Source organism: Scedosporium apiospermum, assembly GCF_000732125.1.
Source record: "Scedosporium apiospermum strain IHEM 14462 chromosome Unknown SEQ_SAPIO_0110, whole genome shotgun sequence".
NCBI lineage: Eukaryota > Fungi > Ascomycota > Sordariomycetes > Microascales > Microascaceae > Scedosporium > Scedosporium apiospermum.
In genome coordinates this window covers 1,174,854-1,190,217 of record NW_015971811.1, presented here as the reverse complement: position 1 = coordinate 1,190,217, position 15,364 = coordinate 1,174,854, and the positions used below count along the sequence as shown (strand labels likewise).

The following is a 15,364-nucleotide window of genomic DNA, read 5'->3' as shown; positions in this document are numbered from 1 at the left end:
TATTTTTCAACAACTACTGGGTACAGGTGACGAGACAGTTACCCGCCTTGTGGAATCCTGGATTCGACGCATCCCTTTAAACAGCCACAGACACAACAACATCGACGACAACACGCCATCCACCCCAACCCGTTCCATCCCCATCGAACACCGGCCCCCACCATCACATATCCGGCCGACTGATAACCCCGGTCGAACAACATCCATCTTGGAACCGCTGTGCAGGGACAAACGTCCCAGTCGACACCGACGTACCATCTTCTTCACACCCGAAAGTATCGCATTATTCACCGAATAAACGAACCATGTCCGGCCCCAGGAAAGGCGATACCAGCAAGAGGGCCGCCGGCTTGGCCAAGAAGGCCGAGGTGGCTGCGCAAAAAGCCGCTGCCCAGGCCGCCCGAGAGGAGGCTCTTGAGGAGGAAAAGTGGAAGACTGGTGCCAAGGGCAGGGCGAAGAAGTAAGTGCGACCAGGGTTATGCATATCTTTCTTTTTTCCGCCTTCTTTTTTCACTTCTCACCCTCTCCTTGTCGCCGTTGCCTTGACTTGTTTTTTTTTCATTTCTGCAAGAGGAAAAATGTCTACGTAGACCGCAGTTCTGTGATCCACCCCATCCCAGCATGCCAGGGCTCATCTGCGACAGGCCCCCCATGCGCTGTCAGAGTCACGTTCAACAACCGACTTTTTCTTAAAATCCTCGATGCCATTCGTTTGGAAAACTGCAACTAACCCACCTGGCTTACGACAGAGACGCTGAGCTCGAAAAGAAGGCCGAGCAGGCCCGAAAAAAGGCTGAACGAGATGCACTCCTGGCCGCCGAGGAGCAGAGCCTGCCCAGCCGATCGACACCGAAAAAGTCCAAGTCGGCGGTGAAGAAGACTCGCGGTCCAGACCTTTCGCAATTCGACGACTTGGGCACCGGCAAGGCGCTGCCCGCGCTCCATGCTTCTGGCATCGACAACGCCCTTGACGCCCTATCCATCACCACCGCTTCTCACGCAGATACGAAGGTCGAGCGCCACCCCGAGCGACGTTACCCCGCCGCCTACGCCAAGTACGAGGAGCGTCGGCTCGCTGAAATGGATTCGGATGGTACGGGAGCGGGTCTGCGCCTCAACCAGAAGAAGGAGCGAATACGTAAAGAGTTTGAGAAGAGCCCCGAGAACCCATTCAACCAAGTTACTGCTCGCTACGATGCTACGAAGGACGAACTTGCTAGAATCAAGGACCAAGAAAAGACAAAGATCGAGCAGAGGCTAGGAACTAAGCACTAGAAGTTTTCTTCTTGTCTACAAGTCATGGAAAATATCCCGGCGCTAGGGTCTTAGGGAAAGGGTAAGGAGGGTCCCCTCATGTTAGGTCATGAATTGATGTCGTCATGGGCTTGGATGAGATGGTAAGGCGATGGGACGGTAACACTGGTACATTTTTTTTTTTCCTTATTTTCTTCTTTTTAAAACTCTCTCTTTTGTAATAGAGAATGGTTTCTTCCGGTATGGAACGACTTGGGAACATAGAATAAACACATTCTTTAGATTTCCACCAAAATTCAGCACATTTTCTCTTCCACCGCTCTTTCAAGCTTCCCCTCCTCCCATCACTTCTTTTCCGTCTTGACCAAATTACCCCGCAGCTGGGTTAAAAATGTGGGACACAATGTATGACTGGCAGAATTTTCACCGCTCTTGTTCACCGCCCGCTGTCGCATAAACCTCCTTTGATCACTGGCGTCTCGGATGATGGATCATCTTTCTTATCAACATAACTCGATATACAAAGTATTTTCAGGCGAATAGACCTAGGAATCATTCTTTCCGAGGCCTAATTTATCACCGCAACCATGTCATCGACACGAATGGGGAGTCTGCCCTCTTTACGGAGGCAGCACCTCTTGGCAGAATTGTTCGTCAAGCTCCTGAGACTAGCTGGTGATGTCAGAGCTGACCGAGAGCTGTAGCGCCGGACTCAAACAAACTTGCCCGGAGGGGATATTTGTTAGCTTGACTCCAGGAGACTCATCATTATGGTCTGGGGTAATGTTTGTTCGGAAAGGTGAGCATCCTCCTTTTTTTTTTCCCCCCTAGAAGTTTGATGTTGGTATCTGAGCTAATTGAAAGCACAATTGCTCCTTAGGCCCGTATATCAACGCCGTGCTGCGATTCCACATCTCGTTCCCAGACATGTATCCGCGCCTACCGCCCCTCGTCACCTTCTCGACAGATATCTTCCACCCCCTAATCACCCCTCTCTCGAACTACACCTACACGACTGATATCCAGGACAACGGCACCGTCAGCGCATCCGATGCGGAGCGGTTACCGCCCGGCGGATTCAGTCTCCGACACGGGTTCGCGAATTGGTTTGGAAGGAGGAACAGAACGGCATCCGGCTCAACAGGCAGGGCGCAGACACCCACGAAACCTCGTCCGGGAACGGCCAGTGTCGAAACGACCCCCGGAAATCGATCAACTCCCTCAGGAGACGTTCCTGCCTACGTACAAACAGGAACAGAACACGTAGCGACGTACGACGTTTTGAGGTATATACTGAGCACTTTCGATGACGAGGCTGTGCTAGATTCGGTGCCTCTAGAGGCGGCAGGGAATCCTGGTGCGTGGCATGCGTGGAGGACTCGTAGGAAGGCACAGGGGAAGATATTCGATGATGAATTCAACCGGTCGGAGAGAGCTGATGTGGGGACGCATAATATGTCTCCCAGTGTGAGGCAACCTGGCGATTGGAACTGGGACGGGGTGTGGGAAGATAGGGTTAAGAAGAACATCGCGGCTTGTCTTTCTGAAGCTGTGCTATACGGTGGTGCGAGCGGAGTTGATGACGTAGTATGTTCCTTCGTTCTTTTCCACCAAGACGCTTCGCAACTTCCAGATGCTGACAGATTACATAGATCGGATTCCTGCCAATGGAAGAGGGTGAGATCGAGGCGGTGAAGGGCAACCTCATGAGGACACTTGGCGTGGCCAAGTAACTCACATCTCTTTTTTTTGCTACCGGAGGTCTGGGGAAGGCGCTGGTCCGCCGTTCTGGACTGAAGGGAAAGCGGGTTCTTCGGAACTATTTTGGTTTCGAGGGCAAGCGACCCCGGGGTTCTTGGGTGGGAGGTAATGGCCTCGAACACAAGGTTGGTTGCCTTTGCTCTTCCCCGCCCCATAGGATCGCTTGCCTCAACCTTTATTTTCTTGATTGACGGGGGGTTGTTAGGCGCTTATAGCTCTTTCCGACATTTGGTGTCCAAGGATGATGACGGGGAAGTTGCAGTCCCCAATGCTTGATTGATACCCCTTTACGACTTCATCGGTGCATCTCTTTGACTCTGTTTCTGCTTGTGTATATGAGGATCATTTCGCATCTCGTCTTTGATTTTCCTCTATAAATTTGCTCCCATCAATATGTGTCAAGAAAAGTGTGGGAGAACCAATTATCCGTCACTCATCATTTCTCTCATCATACTTGTATTATCCGTTGTTGGACTCGTTGCCTACCTCATCTGCTGGGGTAATTCATCCGATAACCAAGACAATAACGAAGAGGACGTCGAAGCGCAGCGTCCATCCCAACGCAAGCGGTCGAGGGCTACCGGAAGTGAAGAGGGTCACCATCGATCGCTTTCCCTCGATACATTCCATCGCCCGTTGCCATGAATAGCTCGCCTGATCCCGTGCCGTCGGAGGAGCTGCCCCGACCCTTGAGCATTGTCAAGACAGGAAGCATGAGGGAGCCCAGTGGTAATTCGTACGACAGCGGGGTTGTGGATTCCGCCATGGCGGACTCGCCGCCCCTGACCATGACGAAGCGGGTAGCTCAACCGTATGCTCTTATACGTGAGGCGGCACCCTCTCCACCCTTGCGTGTGCGAAGGGTTCGGCCCCGACAGTCTTTCACAACGCGGTACGATATCGATAATGGAGACCATTATAACTTATACTCTGGTCCACCAGAGAGGTTTTCGTATGCCGAGCCGGCTGCTAGAGCCCCGTAGGATTCCGGACTTGGCACAATCGGCCCCAGTAACCGTCCATCTCGGTCTTCCGGAGGGTACGATACGGACACGTTGACATCCCTGGATACGGAGAAGTGTGCACCGCATGTTCTTGTGCCAAGAGTTCATGTTACGCCCGAGGTTGATGTAGTCAGCGATAAGGAGACTTCAATCTGGGTTGCAGTTGAGGTTGCGGCTCAGCTGTGTAGATCTGATGGAGGACCACCAGCCGTACCGCCTTGGAATGGTTGGGGAGGCCAGTTGGGCTTTGTACGGCCAGTATTGAGTAAGTTGAGAAGAGCTTGAGTACGGAACCAAGAGAATATCTAACCCTATCGGAAAGGTCCCATCTCATACGGATGCTTGTATAACCTTGTTGTCGACGTGCTCCCGACCAACGGAACCACGGTTTTGAATATTATCCAGGATGAATCATTTCCCGTGTAAGTACGGTTCCATAAATTTTCTGTTTCATTCATCTTCTTTCTCTCACAGGCTAACACTTTCAAAGGGCATTAAACTTAAACACAGCTACTCTACTCATTATCCATGTTCGGCTGTCCCCCTCCCTGCCACTTGGCAGGCCACGCCCGAGAGCCTCAGCTCCCCCGCCACCAAGCTCAGATCTTCTTTTCAAGGATCTCGAGGCCCAACTCGGCACTTCCCCTCAGGAGTATCTCCGACTCCGTATCAGTTACTCTCATTCAGCGTTCGCACCTTCTTGTTCTCAGACAGACCTGGCCTTGAGCACCCGGCTCGAAACTATTGTCACTGCATGGATTCAGCGGATGGATACCGCCTCGGTGTGGGCTAGAGCCGGGTCACTGAAGGATTACGGTGATTGTGAAAGAAGACCTTCTCCCGTCAAGGGTGCTGCGGGAGTAAGTCTCCTCGTGGGAATCATCATGAGGCACTGGGACTTGGACAAGGCGAGAAGGGCCGTTGAGATGGTAATACAGTCAAGGGACGAGCCAACCCCGCCACTCCAAGACAGGGAGAAGGAGAAGGGACATGAGCGGGAGCGGGAGTGGACATGTCGGGATGGGCAACATCCCGCGGTATATGCGGCAGCCAAGGGCGGGAGCGTCAGGACGAGCAAAAGGCCACTGAGCAGAACTGCCGAAGGTGGAGGCGGGGAAAATGTACGCATGGGAAACGCCATGCCCTTTAGCGTTCCTACAAGACAGGCCAGTTTACGAAAGAAATCAGGAACTGTTCATCCAGAGGATTCGGTGGCTGCTGCGGGGGATGGTACCACTACCAAGGGCAAGGGTAACGGAGGGGTCGCTTCTCAAATCAAGAGAGATTTGGCGAGGTGGTCATGGGCCTGGTGGTAGGAGCGGAGGGAGACGAGAGAACGGGCATCCTCTATTGTTCTTCTGTTTCGCTTTGCGCTTTCTTTTTCCCTTATCTGTTGTTTAGTGTTGTTTACTTATTCATTTACTCCCTTTTTTTTTACTATAGGGATTGGGTAGAGAATAGTTAACATGAGCCAAACACGAAACTAACAAAAGACCCCTTGCTAAATGTGCGCCATTTCATCCTTTGTCTCCCAATACGAGTAGTTGATGTATTACCTCCATTATCCTTTGCTTCGCTACTGGAGTCGAGGACGTCTTCGGATCGTTCTGGGCCAATTCCCAAGCTTTATTTCTTTTTCTTTTTCTTCTTCTTCCTCTTCTTCTTGTCTCCTCCCATTCATTCTTTCATTCATTGAAGTTCTCCACCTCGACTTCCGCTACTTCCAGTCTTCTGCATTATCCCTTGCTGTCTTTTCTTTCCTGCGTTCCTCGCTCGGGGAACGCAAGACCCAATAGATCAGAAACCCTCGCCGACCTAGGCCGAATGGAGCATTCGAAATGCTCTGGATGGCTATTCTTCTGCATTAGCTTCGGAGCCTGAAGCCATGGGCGCAAAGACTGGGGCAAAAAATATCTGGGAAAGAAAGCTCGAAGCAAGGATCTAATTGGTTGTATGATGGCTCTTCCTCGCCCCGTGCATCGAATGTGAGGAGCACGAAGGAAGGACGAGCATTATGTGGGGGGCGGGGGAGTATTCGGGCTCAAAAGAAGAAAGAAAAAAGAATATACACTACGCACCAGGTACCACCGTTTGTGAACTTGATGGTGGGTTCGACTGTGACGCCGTGTTCGTCACATCTTTTGTCGATCTTGAAGGCGGAGAGGATGGTGGCGATGGCTATCCAGCAGGTGTTGTCTGCGAGGAATTGTCCAACACATGATCTTTAGTTCCTTGAGGTTAGCGAGCCCTTGCAGTCATATAGTATCTATCGACTATACCAGGGACTCCACAAACATGTTCTTTTCCTTTTTTTGTTTGTACACTGTATGTGCAGGGATGGGCGTGAAGGACTTACCTCCTGCCGAAGCCAAAATGCCCAACAGGGCGGGGCTCCCCAGGCGCTCCGTGAGAGGAGGGATCGTACCTATCCGGGTTAAAGGATTCCGGATCCTTGTAGATGCGTTCGTCTCTGCTCATGGCATGGGCGTTGGCAAAGACAGTGGAACTAATGACGGGGTTGTTATTATCCCGGCCTAATGTGCCGTTGAGAAGCTCGCTTACCCTATAGTATGTATATATTAGTACTCGATAGGCGGTAAGCAAAGAATACGCGCTTTTGAGGGGCGACTTGCCTCGCGGTATGAACATTCCCTTGTAGACATCGTCTTTGATGGATTTATGTGGGATCCCTATGAGAGCCGCGTTAGTGTGGCGACGACCTTTGAAGTGTCGGGGTATTACCGACACTAACCTAACGGCGCGAGAGGTGCCCATCTAGGTTTCTGGTGATCAGTCATATGCATCTTTCGAACAGGGGTAGGTGAGATTCGATACCTAAAGACTTCCTGCAGGATAAGGTCGATGTAAGGTAACAGGGGCCTGTCCGCGAAGTCAGGAAGTCGGTCGGTGCCCAGAACGGAATCGAGTTGCGCATGTGCCTTTTCTTGAACCTCCGGGTAGAGCACCATGCATAGCATGAAGACGACAAGTGTCGCCCAGGTCTAGGGGGCAAGTCAATGTTAGGTGCGGATCCGATTGCGGCTTCTCTGAAGTGCGTGGAACCCAAAGGGCCGTATGATCATGCGCAGAGGGCACATACCGTATCGGCGCCAGCAATAAAGATGGCGCCGCTAGCCCCCTTTATATCATCGAGAGTAAATGATAGGTTCAGACCGTGCTTCTCATTGGACCTGGACTCCGCAAGGAGATCATGCGCAAAGGAGTCTCTTATGATGCCGATATCCTTGAGAGTTGGAAAGTTAGAGGACACGCGTAATGGCCTGTCTAATTGGTGAAGACAAAGGCCAAGGGTGAAAGGGAATAGACATACCACTTCGGCCTGAACCGCCGCAAAGGGAACATCGTGCAACCTCCGTATCGCCCATCCCCATTCCCGGGCAAACTTCAGGGGCCAATCCCGGACAAGCCAGTTAGGAAGATGTCGCGCTAAACAAGAGGGGAAAATGTGTTATTAAAGGGCAAAACATCAAGGTGAACCCCAGGACTGCAGGATCCGCAACCGCTTCGTCGTACCAAACGGAAATATATCAACAATGCTACCGGCCGGAAGACCACCATTTCCAGTCACATGAATAGCATCATTGGCAATCTTGAGATATTCGTCGTCATCCGAATCGACTTGTATCCCGTAGCTAACCATGAGCACAACGGCAACGGAAAGCCTAACAATGTCGATTCATTTAGCATTCGCATTCCATCTCCGCTAAGGTGCCTGCAGACAAATTGCCCCCACCTCTTTAGCGCTGGTCTCCAAGTGCTTTCGTCGACTAGGATGGACATGGCGGCACGCCGAGACTCTTGGGTCTGCAGCTTCTGCCACTGGCGGACCCTGGAGGGGCTGAGGTTCGTTTGCAAAAGTCTCCGGTGCAGGCGCCATTGGGGGCCGAAAGGGAGGAACGTCAATGTCGCACCCCACCCCATGCTTTATTTTGAGCCGGGTTGTTAACATATCCCGTGCTCCGTTTAGGATCGAAATCTGAACAGGACGAAGGTCTTGAGAGGGGGAAATAGGTGCATACACTTCGAATAAGGTGAACCGGGGTCGGTCAGAGTAATTTGCTGCTCTTCGGCTCAAGAGTTCTGCTGCCGCCTCCGTGCTGTTCAACACCACAATGGGCTGCCCGAGAGATTCGAGGTATATGACATCTGAACCTGTGGACTTCACTGTTAGCTGTGGAAATGGGGTAGGGCTTCCTCCAAACCAACTATATTCTCGTCCCCATTTGGCGTACGCGAGAGCTGTATCAGACTTTGGTATCAACCGGAGATGGCCAAGTATGAACTCTCCTGGAGGGCCTGGAGGAAGGGGAAGACCAAAACGGCGCTTTGAACGACCTCTCCGTGAGATGGCCAAAGTCGCGCATACAAGTAGGAAGCAGGCTGCTGCTATCTGGAGAGAGCTAACACCGCTAATACACATAACGATAGAAGAATAATGTCTGAAAAAGGACGAAGATCGACCTCGAAGTATGGAAAGAGCAATACTTAAACACGAATCGAAGTGAGTTGAGGGTATAGTAAAACGCAGTTTCTCAGGCCCATTTCTTCGTCTTCGTCCATACTGTATTATTCATAGAAAACACCTCTTGCGTGAAGGCGAGGTATGATATATCGGCGGCTTCTAGGATCCCGGAGCCCCCACTGTCATTCATAACCCACATCATTAGGGCCTATTGACCGGCCGCATTCTCCGTCCGGACCGCAGTCATATTAGTCCATTCATTGGCTGTTTCTGTCCGACGACTGAATAACACCGCGGGGTTATCGCGAGAAGTTGAAGACACCATACATCGACGCCAAGGCGGGAGTAGGCTCAGACCCGTAGTCGGACAACACTGACGCGTCCCGACTACCGAAATTTGAAGCCATTCTAGAGCTCGGTCAGAAAGGATTAGCAGCGTATGCCATGGTCGAGTGGTACGGCGTATGGGGATGATCATGGAAAACGGGTTGACCCACGTCCAAGCCTTTCTTTTGCTTTGGAGACACAAAATGCGCATCGGGCCCCAAGGGCTCCTCCTATTGATGCTGGATGCCGACGGCTCCTCAGTTTGTCGAGCAGCCACTAGAACCTCGAGATTTATGAGCAAGAATGCAGGCTATCCTCGACAGGTTTCCCCATTCGCAGACTATCCCTGCGTCTTGATCATGCACCTCACGGCCCGCATCTGCATCCGGCTAGGCTCGAGGGAAGTAGTCGGTCTGTTCCAAGAGTTGTAGACCGGGGTGGCCGGTTGTACTGGTAAAGAGTTCCGATGCCAAGGCCTTTTCAAGCCAGTCCATATCGCTAATGGGAAGTGGCCCATTTGCGGTCACTTGTGGGCGGACACACTCGACCTCGTCGCGGAGTTGATTGGCATTCTATTCCCCAGGGCAGAGATGTCAAACGAAAGAGTTGGGAAAAGGATGGAGGAACTATCCGTAAAGATGGTTAGGCCACGTGTGACGATAATTCGGCCGGCTTGAAAAGATAAGCAGACACCGTTCGTCTGGGAACGAGGTCACCCTGTTGTCGCAAGAAAGAACCGACCTGACCCACGGCACTTGATTAGGCAAACGTAGCTCTGAGAGCCGAGAGCGGCCCCCCCCCCGCCTCGCATGTTGCTCCCACGCCCTGAATATGAGGAGCTTGCTGCTAGAAGGGTCTTCTCCACTGGACTAAATAAATCGTGCTAGGTGTTTGAGCCCAATCGATTTAACCCTCATTCCTGGACGACGTTCTGTCCGATGCCACCAATGGCACATCCTTTTGATCTGCACTGACGGGCAATCGCAATAGTTTCGCCGACCCGTAGGAGGCGACGAGCGTTGTGGTCTGCGAGTTGATTTGTCTCGAGAGTTTGGAATGGTGGCACGCATATTTAGCTCCGCTGCCACTTAATTACGCGCCGTAATGGAAAGGTTGGATGGCTTATCACAGCTTGTGTCAGACCCTGCAACTTCCAGTGTTTATGCCTGATCATTGAGAAGTGCTGCAGGTGCCGTTCTGTGTCTCGTGAGATACGACGCCGTACATTGAGGAACAGCACTTTCCGGTTTCTGCATTTGCCACTGTTAACTAGTGGCTCTGGCCATGTGTGACTCGGAATTAGAGCATGTTTTCGTCCCCTCTTGGGGTTTTCCGGCGTCATTCAATCTGCAGCGTTCAGGCTAGCTTGGCCACGTCTACATGGCTTCGGCAAGTAAGAAGCCAAGAATGGGGGCATTAAAAACCAGCGAGTTCATAGGACCGGGGTCCCTAGTCGGCAGGGCTTGTCCATGCTGTCTTGTCGAGCGGGAGCAGTATGGTGAACGGTTGTGAAATGTGTGTGCAGCTCTCTCGTCGACGACCATCTCAGCTTTATGGATCCTTCCAAGTTTGAAGCCGGACCCATCGGGATGGATATAAGGCAACGACTTGAGGGACTCTTCCTGATTTTCTGCTAATCGCCGAGGAAAATGGGCATCAGAACCATGGGTAAAGTTGGCCAGGGCTAATTTACCTCCGGGATGCTGGGTGGAAAATGTCTTCTCAGCCATCTGCAAGGCCACGGCCCAGCGCCCTTGACGATGACGAAATAGACCAAAACTGCAAGTCCCACTGAGGCGCGTATGCATCTGTCTAGGGAGATATCGTGAGGAATTATATTGATTTGCTTGCTTGCTTGGCGTGGGGTGTCGTCCGGCATCCGGAAGAACCACGGCCCCATTGCACAACCGCTCTCGACGTTCTTTATCATAACGACAAAGGCCGATGATCGGGGATTGTTCTGTTGAGTTTGCGTCGACGAAAACGGGAGGTAGTCTCAGGCTTAACAGTCGCTCGTATATGTTGAGATAGGCTTCTCTCCCCCGTTGGCAACGTGGACAGCAGCTCAGAAAGCCCACAGTCAACCTAGACCATAGAAAGCTCCCCGCGCCATAGATTTCCCGCTCTTGGGAATCAAATTCGCAAACCTCCCAACGATTGTCTACCTCTATGGCATCTCCTCATCCCGACCCTGGTGGGGATGGAAACGGAGCAGGAGACATAGAGTCGCGGTCGCAAGGCCTAAAAGGGAAAACAACCCGGGGACGACACGGAATCTCTTCTTTCCTCCACATAGGGGCTGGAGATGTGTATACCTTGCGACCCGAGGAAAATTCCAAATGGTACCAAAAACTCCTTGACCTAGGAGTGGAAGAAAATGGCATCAAGCCAGTGCCACTTGAGTTCAGGACCCAAACCAAGTACAGTGATATCTTCACGGTGTACTTTACTTGTCTTCTCTGCATTCTGCCGTAAGTGTCGACTGCTAGATTTCCCTTTGGAGGCGTGACGGACTGACCCCTTAGCAACGGATATTATTAGTATCCCGACCGGTTTGTTGGCGACAACGTCATTCGGACTGAGTCTTAAGGAAGCAGCCTTAGTCATTCTGCTATTCGCCATCCTTACAAGCATTCCACCGGCTTTCATGGGAGTTGGTGGATATAAGACGGGGATGAGACAGATGGTACAGGCTCGGTATTCTTTTGGGTGGGCCGAATTCGTTCTTCCCTCCTGGCGTGGGTACTAACGATAGATGACGGACAGGCTGTACCTAGTGACGATCCCCCTCCTGTTCAACGCAGCTACCTTGACAGGATTCTCTCTCATGTCCTCGATTGTGGGCGGCCAAACCCTCGCGGTCGTAAATCCCGGAGCGAACATTGGTGTTAGTGTTGGTATCGTCGTCGTCTGTGCCATCGGCTTCTTGGCCTCGTTTCTCGGATACAACGCTCTCCACCTGTGGGAACGGTATCAATGGATCCCGAACATGATAGCCATACTAATTCTAGTCGGCTGTGCTCACAACCATCTCCATAAGCAGCAAGAGGTAGCACCAGCCGACACAACTCGAATCCTCTCGTACGGCGGGTTGATGGCAGGCTACTTCTTGACGTTCGGAGGAACGGTCTCTGACTATTCAATTTACCACAAGCCAGAAGCTCCCAAGTAGGCTGAGTAGACAGAGTCGAGCGTGGCCATAGGACACAGAAGGCTAACAAGGGCCCTTAGGAAACGAATATTCACCTACCTGTTCATGGCTCTCATAACACCCTCGGTTCCCCTCCTGATATTTGGAGCGGCAATCGGCGGCGCAATCCCAAACATGCCAGCCTGGAAAGAGTCTTTCGAGGGATATGGCATAGGTGGAGTGATGGCAGAAATCCTTGTCCCAATCGGCGGTTTCGGCAAGGTGATCCTCGTAGTGTTAGCTTTGAGCATCATTGGTAATGTCGCAATCTCCATGTACTCAGTGGCCCTCTGTCTACAAATGATCCTGCCAGTCTTCGCTAATGTTCACCGATTCATCTGGGTAACGGTAACAATGGCGTTGATGATTCCCATGGCACTGAAAACTGCTCACCGCTGGGAAGTATCTTTGACAAACTACTTGGCTGTCATCGGGTATTGGGCTGGCTGTTTCGATGCAGTCGTGATCGAAGAGCTGATGATATTTCGAAAGATGGACTGGTCAACATTCGACCACTCGATCTGGAATGTTGGAGGAAGTCTTCCAACAGGTATCCCGGCCATTCTTGCTTCGGTGGCTAGTTTGGGACTTGTTATTCCTGGGATGGAGACGAGCTTGTACACGGGTCCAATCGCAGAGAAAACGGGCGATATAGGGTTCATTGTCGCATTTTTCACCACCGGTCTTCTCTATATACCGCTGCGGTGGCTAGAGATCAGATGGAGAGGTCATGTCTAAAATATGGTGGCTGATTAACATCAAAGATATCGGACGCGGGATATGATCCGACGCTAGGTTTATAGTTAATCAAAGTTGGATTCGAGTGGCACGTATATTGCCAGAATAGGGTCCCCGTTTTTATTGCTAAAGGCTGGTCTCAACATAAACACTTGGCGAACGGCGGGCACGTGTATGCGATCTCCGGGTCGAAGGGCCGAAGCGGGTTTACCATCTCACTCAAGTCGACCGCATAGAACGACGTCTTCTCCCAGAGGATGCCATGCCACATCAGAGAGTCTTGCGGCGGGAACCGCAACCCCGCCCTGGTCATGGACTCTTGGAGGCGAAACAACCACACCGCCCTGGCCCAACCACGTTGGCGCGATGGTCACAATGACAGAGTCAATGAGACTTTGGTGGGCTGGGTCAAGAAGGGAGTTGATGACACAAGCGCCGCCTTCGATCATGATGCTCCGGATTCCCTCTTCAAAGAGGACGGCGAGAATATCGGACCATTGCAACCGGCCGTTTTCGTCAACTGGTACAGTGATAAATTTGCCGCCCACATCCTCAACGAGTTTCAGATAGGTCGATGATGGAGCCGACACGCCAGTCACAACGATGGGACCTTTCCCCCTGCCTTCTCTTGCTACCTGTAGCACCTTGCTCTGCTCCTTGAGCTCCCAACGGGCAAGGGGATCGATAACGATAGGCCGTGGCTGGTTCCCAGCAATAATACGACAATTCAAGGCAGGGTCATCCGCGACAGCAGTTCCAACGCCAATGCAAATTGCATCATGTTTGCTTCGGAGATAATGAGTCATTGCCTTAGATTCGGGACCAGAGAGCCGAGTCCGGGTGCCGGGAGCAAGAGAGAGAGAGGAATCGAGAGATGTCGCAAAGGTGAGGGTAACGAATGGCCGACGACGCCCTCCCATATCAGTACGCGCGGCAGCTGCCGGTTCGGGGACCGGCGGTAAATAGGGAGCCAGCTTTTGGGCATCCCCATCTGGGAAAGTGAGAATCTCTGCCATTGTAGGAAGTGTTCTGTTTTCCTTCCCCACTAGACGACTGTAGGACCCGGAAATAGGCGACGAAGACTTCAGAGGTACGAATGGAGTGGGAACTTGGTTCACCCTGTTTGGCGAGCCCAGTCAATCCTCCACCACCAGCTGCGGCTGGAAAGCTTGGGGTTTTCAGCAGGACGGGGGTAAGGACCGGATTACTCTTGAGGTCCCCAGTGCAAAAGAGGTAGATACTCTCCGATATTATATTCTCCCGTGTGCCGTCATGCAAGATCGTCTTGACAAGGTAGGGATTTTAGGGACTAATGTCCGAGTTGTAAAGAGGCTACCGAATTGAGTTTCCGCGGGATGGTGAGGACGAAGTCCTGCAGTAGCACGCAGCAGCTGAGAGATTGGACGAGCAATAGATACCCTGTAATATTCTGGGGATTCAATCTTCTCCAACCTCCACCTTCGACAGAGAGACGCAGACGGATGATAGATGCCTGCCGGGAAGTCATCCATCCCACCGAGTTGCATGAAGCAACAGCCAAGGAAAAGTTACTTTCTCAGATCGACTGTAGACTTTGCAGTGCGGCTAGCCAACCATTGGTGGGGCCGACATCACTCTAGTCCCTTCCATTGCCTGTCCATCCAGCACCAGACCACGTCTCTGTGGTTCACACTGAAATCCCACATATCAATTTGATGTATTCCCAGTTCCAGTTATGAGTCGAGGTCATTGGTTACCAATAGCTGCAGTGATAGAGGGCGACAAGCTCATCCGGCTGGTGTAACCTTGACGTAAGACTGCAAGAGAATGAAAGTGGTAAAAGGCTGGACCAGACTCGGTTCTGGCTTATTTTCCTTTTTGGCCAACTTGCCTGACTGCAATATTTTCTGCGCATGTCCGAACCTGGATCGTTGTGCTGCGCGCCCCGGATTTGGGGTGTTTAACGAGGTTCTTCTGTGTGAACTGCCGCGAGCGCTCTCCATTCAAGCATGTCTACCTTGTGCTGTATGATGCCGGTCTCGCGGCATCTTACTTCGTACAGTCTATGTCATGCACGACCTAATGTAATACTTGACGCTCTTATCGACCGGTCAAACCACCCAAGACATGGTACGTTTAAATAGAGAAGGAGCACAGGACCAGCCAACCTTGTCGATTACACGGCTTCGAGCTGGGAAATGAACCGAGGGACGACGCTGGGCCTCATCGTGGCACATCGTGCATCGGGCACCATTCACCTTGTGGCTAGGACTACCTGCGTATGTCACCCGAGATTGTGTCATTCTAAGGCCGAGCATCAATGTTCGACTTTGCTGGTGGAATTCGGCAGCATCTTTCCCACGATGTGCTCCTGCCCCCTGCTGTATCAACAATCAATCCGAGAGGCTGGAAATCGAAACGAGAAAGAACATCTGCACCTCCCACAGGGAAAGGACTTCCTTGCGAATCCGAGGACTAGTAGAACCTACCAAGAATGCAAAGCACATGCTCAGTGGCGCAAGCTGGACTTAGAAGGTTCGTGGGGGGCAGGACGGGATTGATCGATTAACTTCAAAACGCTGACGAGTCCTTTCTTTCCCGGCCCGAGACATGAATGATTAAGCCCAT

General features: G+C 51.8%; 4 protein-coding genes and 1 pseudogene across 4 annotated transcripts; 3 read left to right on the top strand and 2 right to left on the bottom strand.

Moving 5' to 3' along the window:
* Positions 1-305: 305 nt before the first annotated feature.
* Positions 306-1,275, top strand: SAPIO_CDS7278 (uncharacterized protein; the record flags this gene model as incomplete). Its single annotated transcript, XM_016789167.1, has 2 exons — positions 306-460; positions 750-1,275. The coding sequence occupies 2 exons, from the start codon at positions 306-308 to the stop codon at positions 1,273-1,275; spliced, it is 681 nt and encodes a 226-aa protein (XP_016640994.1).
* Positions 1,276-2,024: 749 nt separating this feature from the next.
* On the top strand, positions 2,025-2,987 carry SAPIO_CDS7277 (Ubiquitin-conjugating enzyme; the record flags this gene model as incomplete). Its single annotated transcript, XM_016789166.1, has 3 exons — positions 2,025-2,034; positions 2,135-2,841; positions 2,907-2,987. The coding sequence occupies 3 exons, from the start codon at positions 2,025-2,027 to the stop codon at positions 2,985-2,987; spliced, it is 798 nt and encodes a 265-aa protein (XP_016640993.1).
* A 669-nt stretch (positions 2,988-3,656) lies between these two features.
* SAPIO_CDS7276 (uncharacterized protein) lies at positions 3,657-5,335 on the top strand (the record flags this gene model as incomplete). The annotated part of the gene is made up of 4 exons (XM_016789165.1): positions 3,657-3,826; positions 4,028-4,284; positions 4,342-4,441; positions 4,510-5,335. 4 exons carry the CDS (start codon positions 3,657-3,659, stop codon positions 5,333-5,335), a joined length of 1,353 nt encoding a protein of 450 aa, XP_016640992.1.
* A 548-nt stretch (positions 5,336-5,883) lies between these two features.
* On the bottom strand, positions 5,884-7,961 carry SAPIO_CDS7275 (uncharacterized protein; the record flags this gene model as incomplete). Its single annotated transcript, XM_016789164.1, has 9 exons — positions 5,884-5,896; positions 6,098-6,241; positions 6,376-6,582; positions 6,772-6,794; positions 6,863-7,021; positions 7,120-7,263; positions 7,351-7,466; positions 7,554-7,702; positions 7,774-7,961. The coding sequence occupies 9 exons, from the start codon at positions 7,959-7,961 to the stop codon at positions 5,884-5,886; spliced, it is 1,143 nt and encodes a 380-aa protein (XP_016640991.1).
* A 5,011-nt stretch (positions 7,962-12,972) lies between these two features.
* Positions 12,973-13,773, bottom strand: SAPIO_CDS7274 (annotated as a pseudogene; the record flags this gene model as incomplete).
* Positions 13,774-15,364: the final 1,591 nt, after the last annotated feature.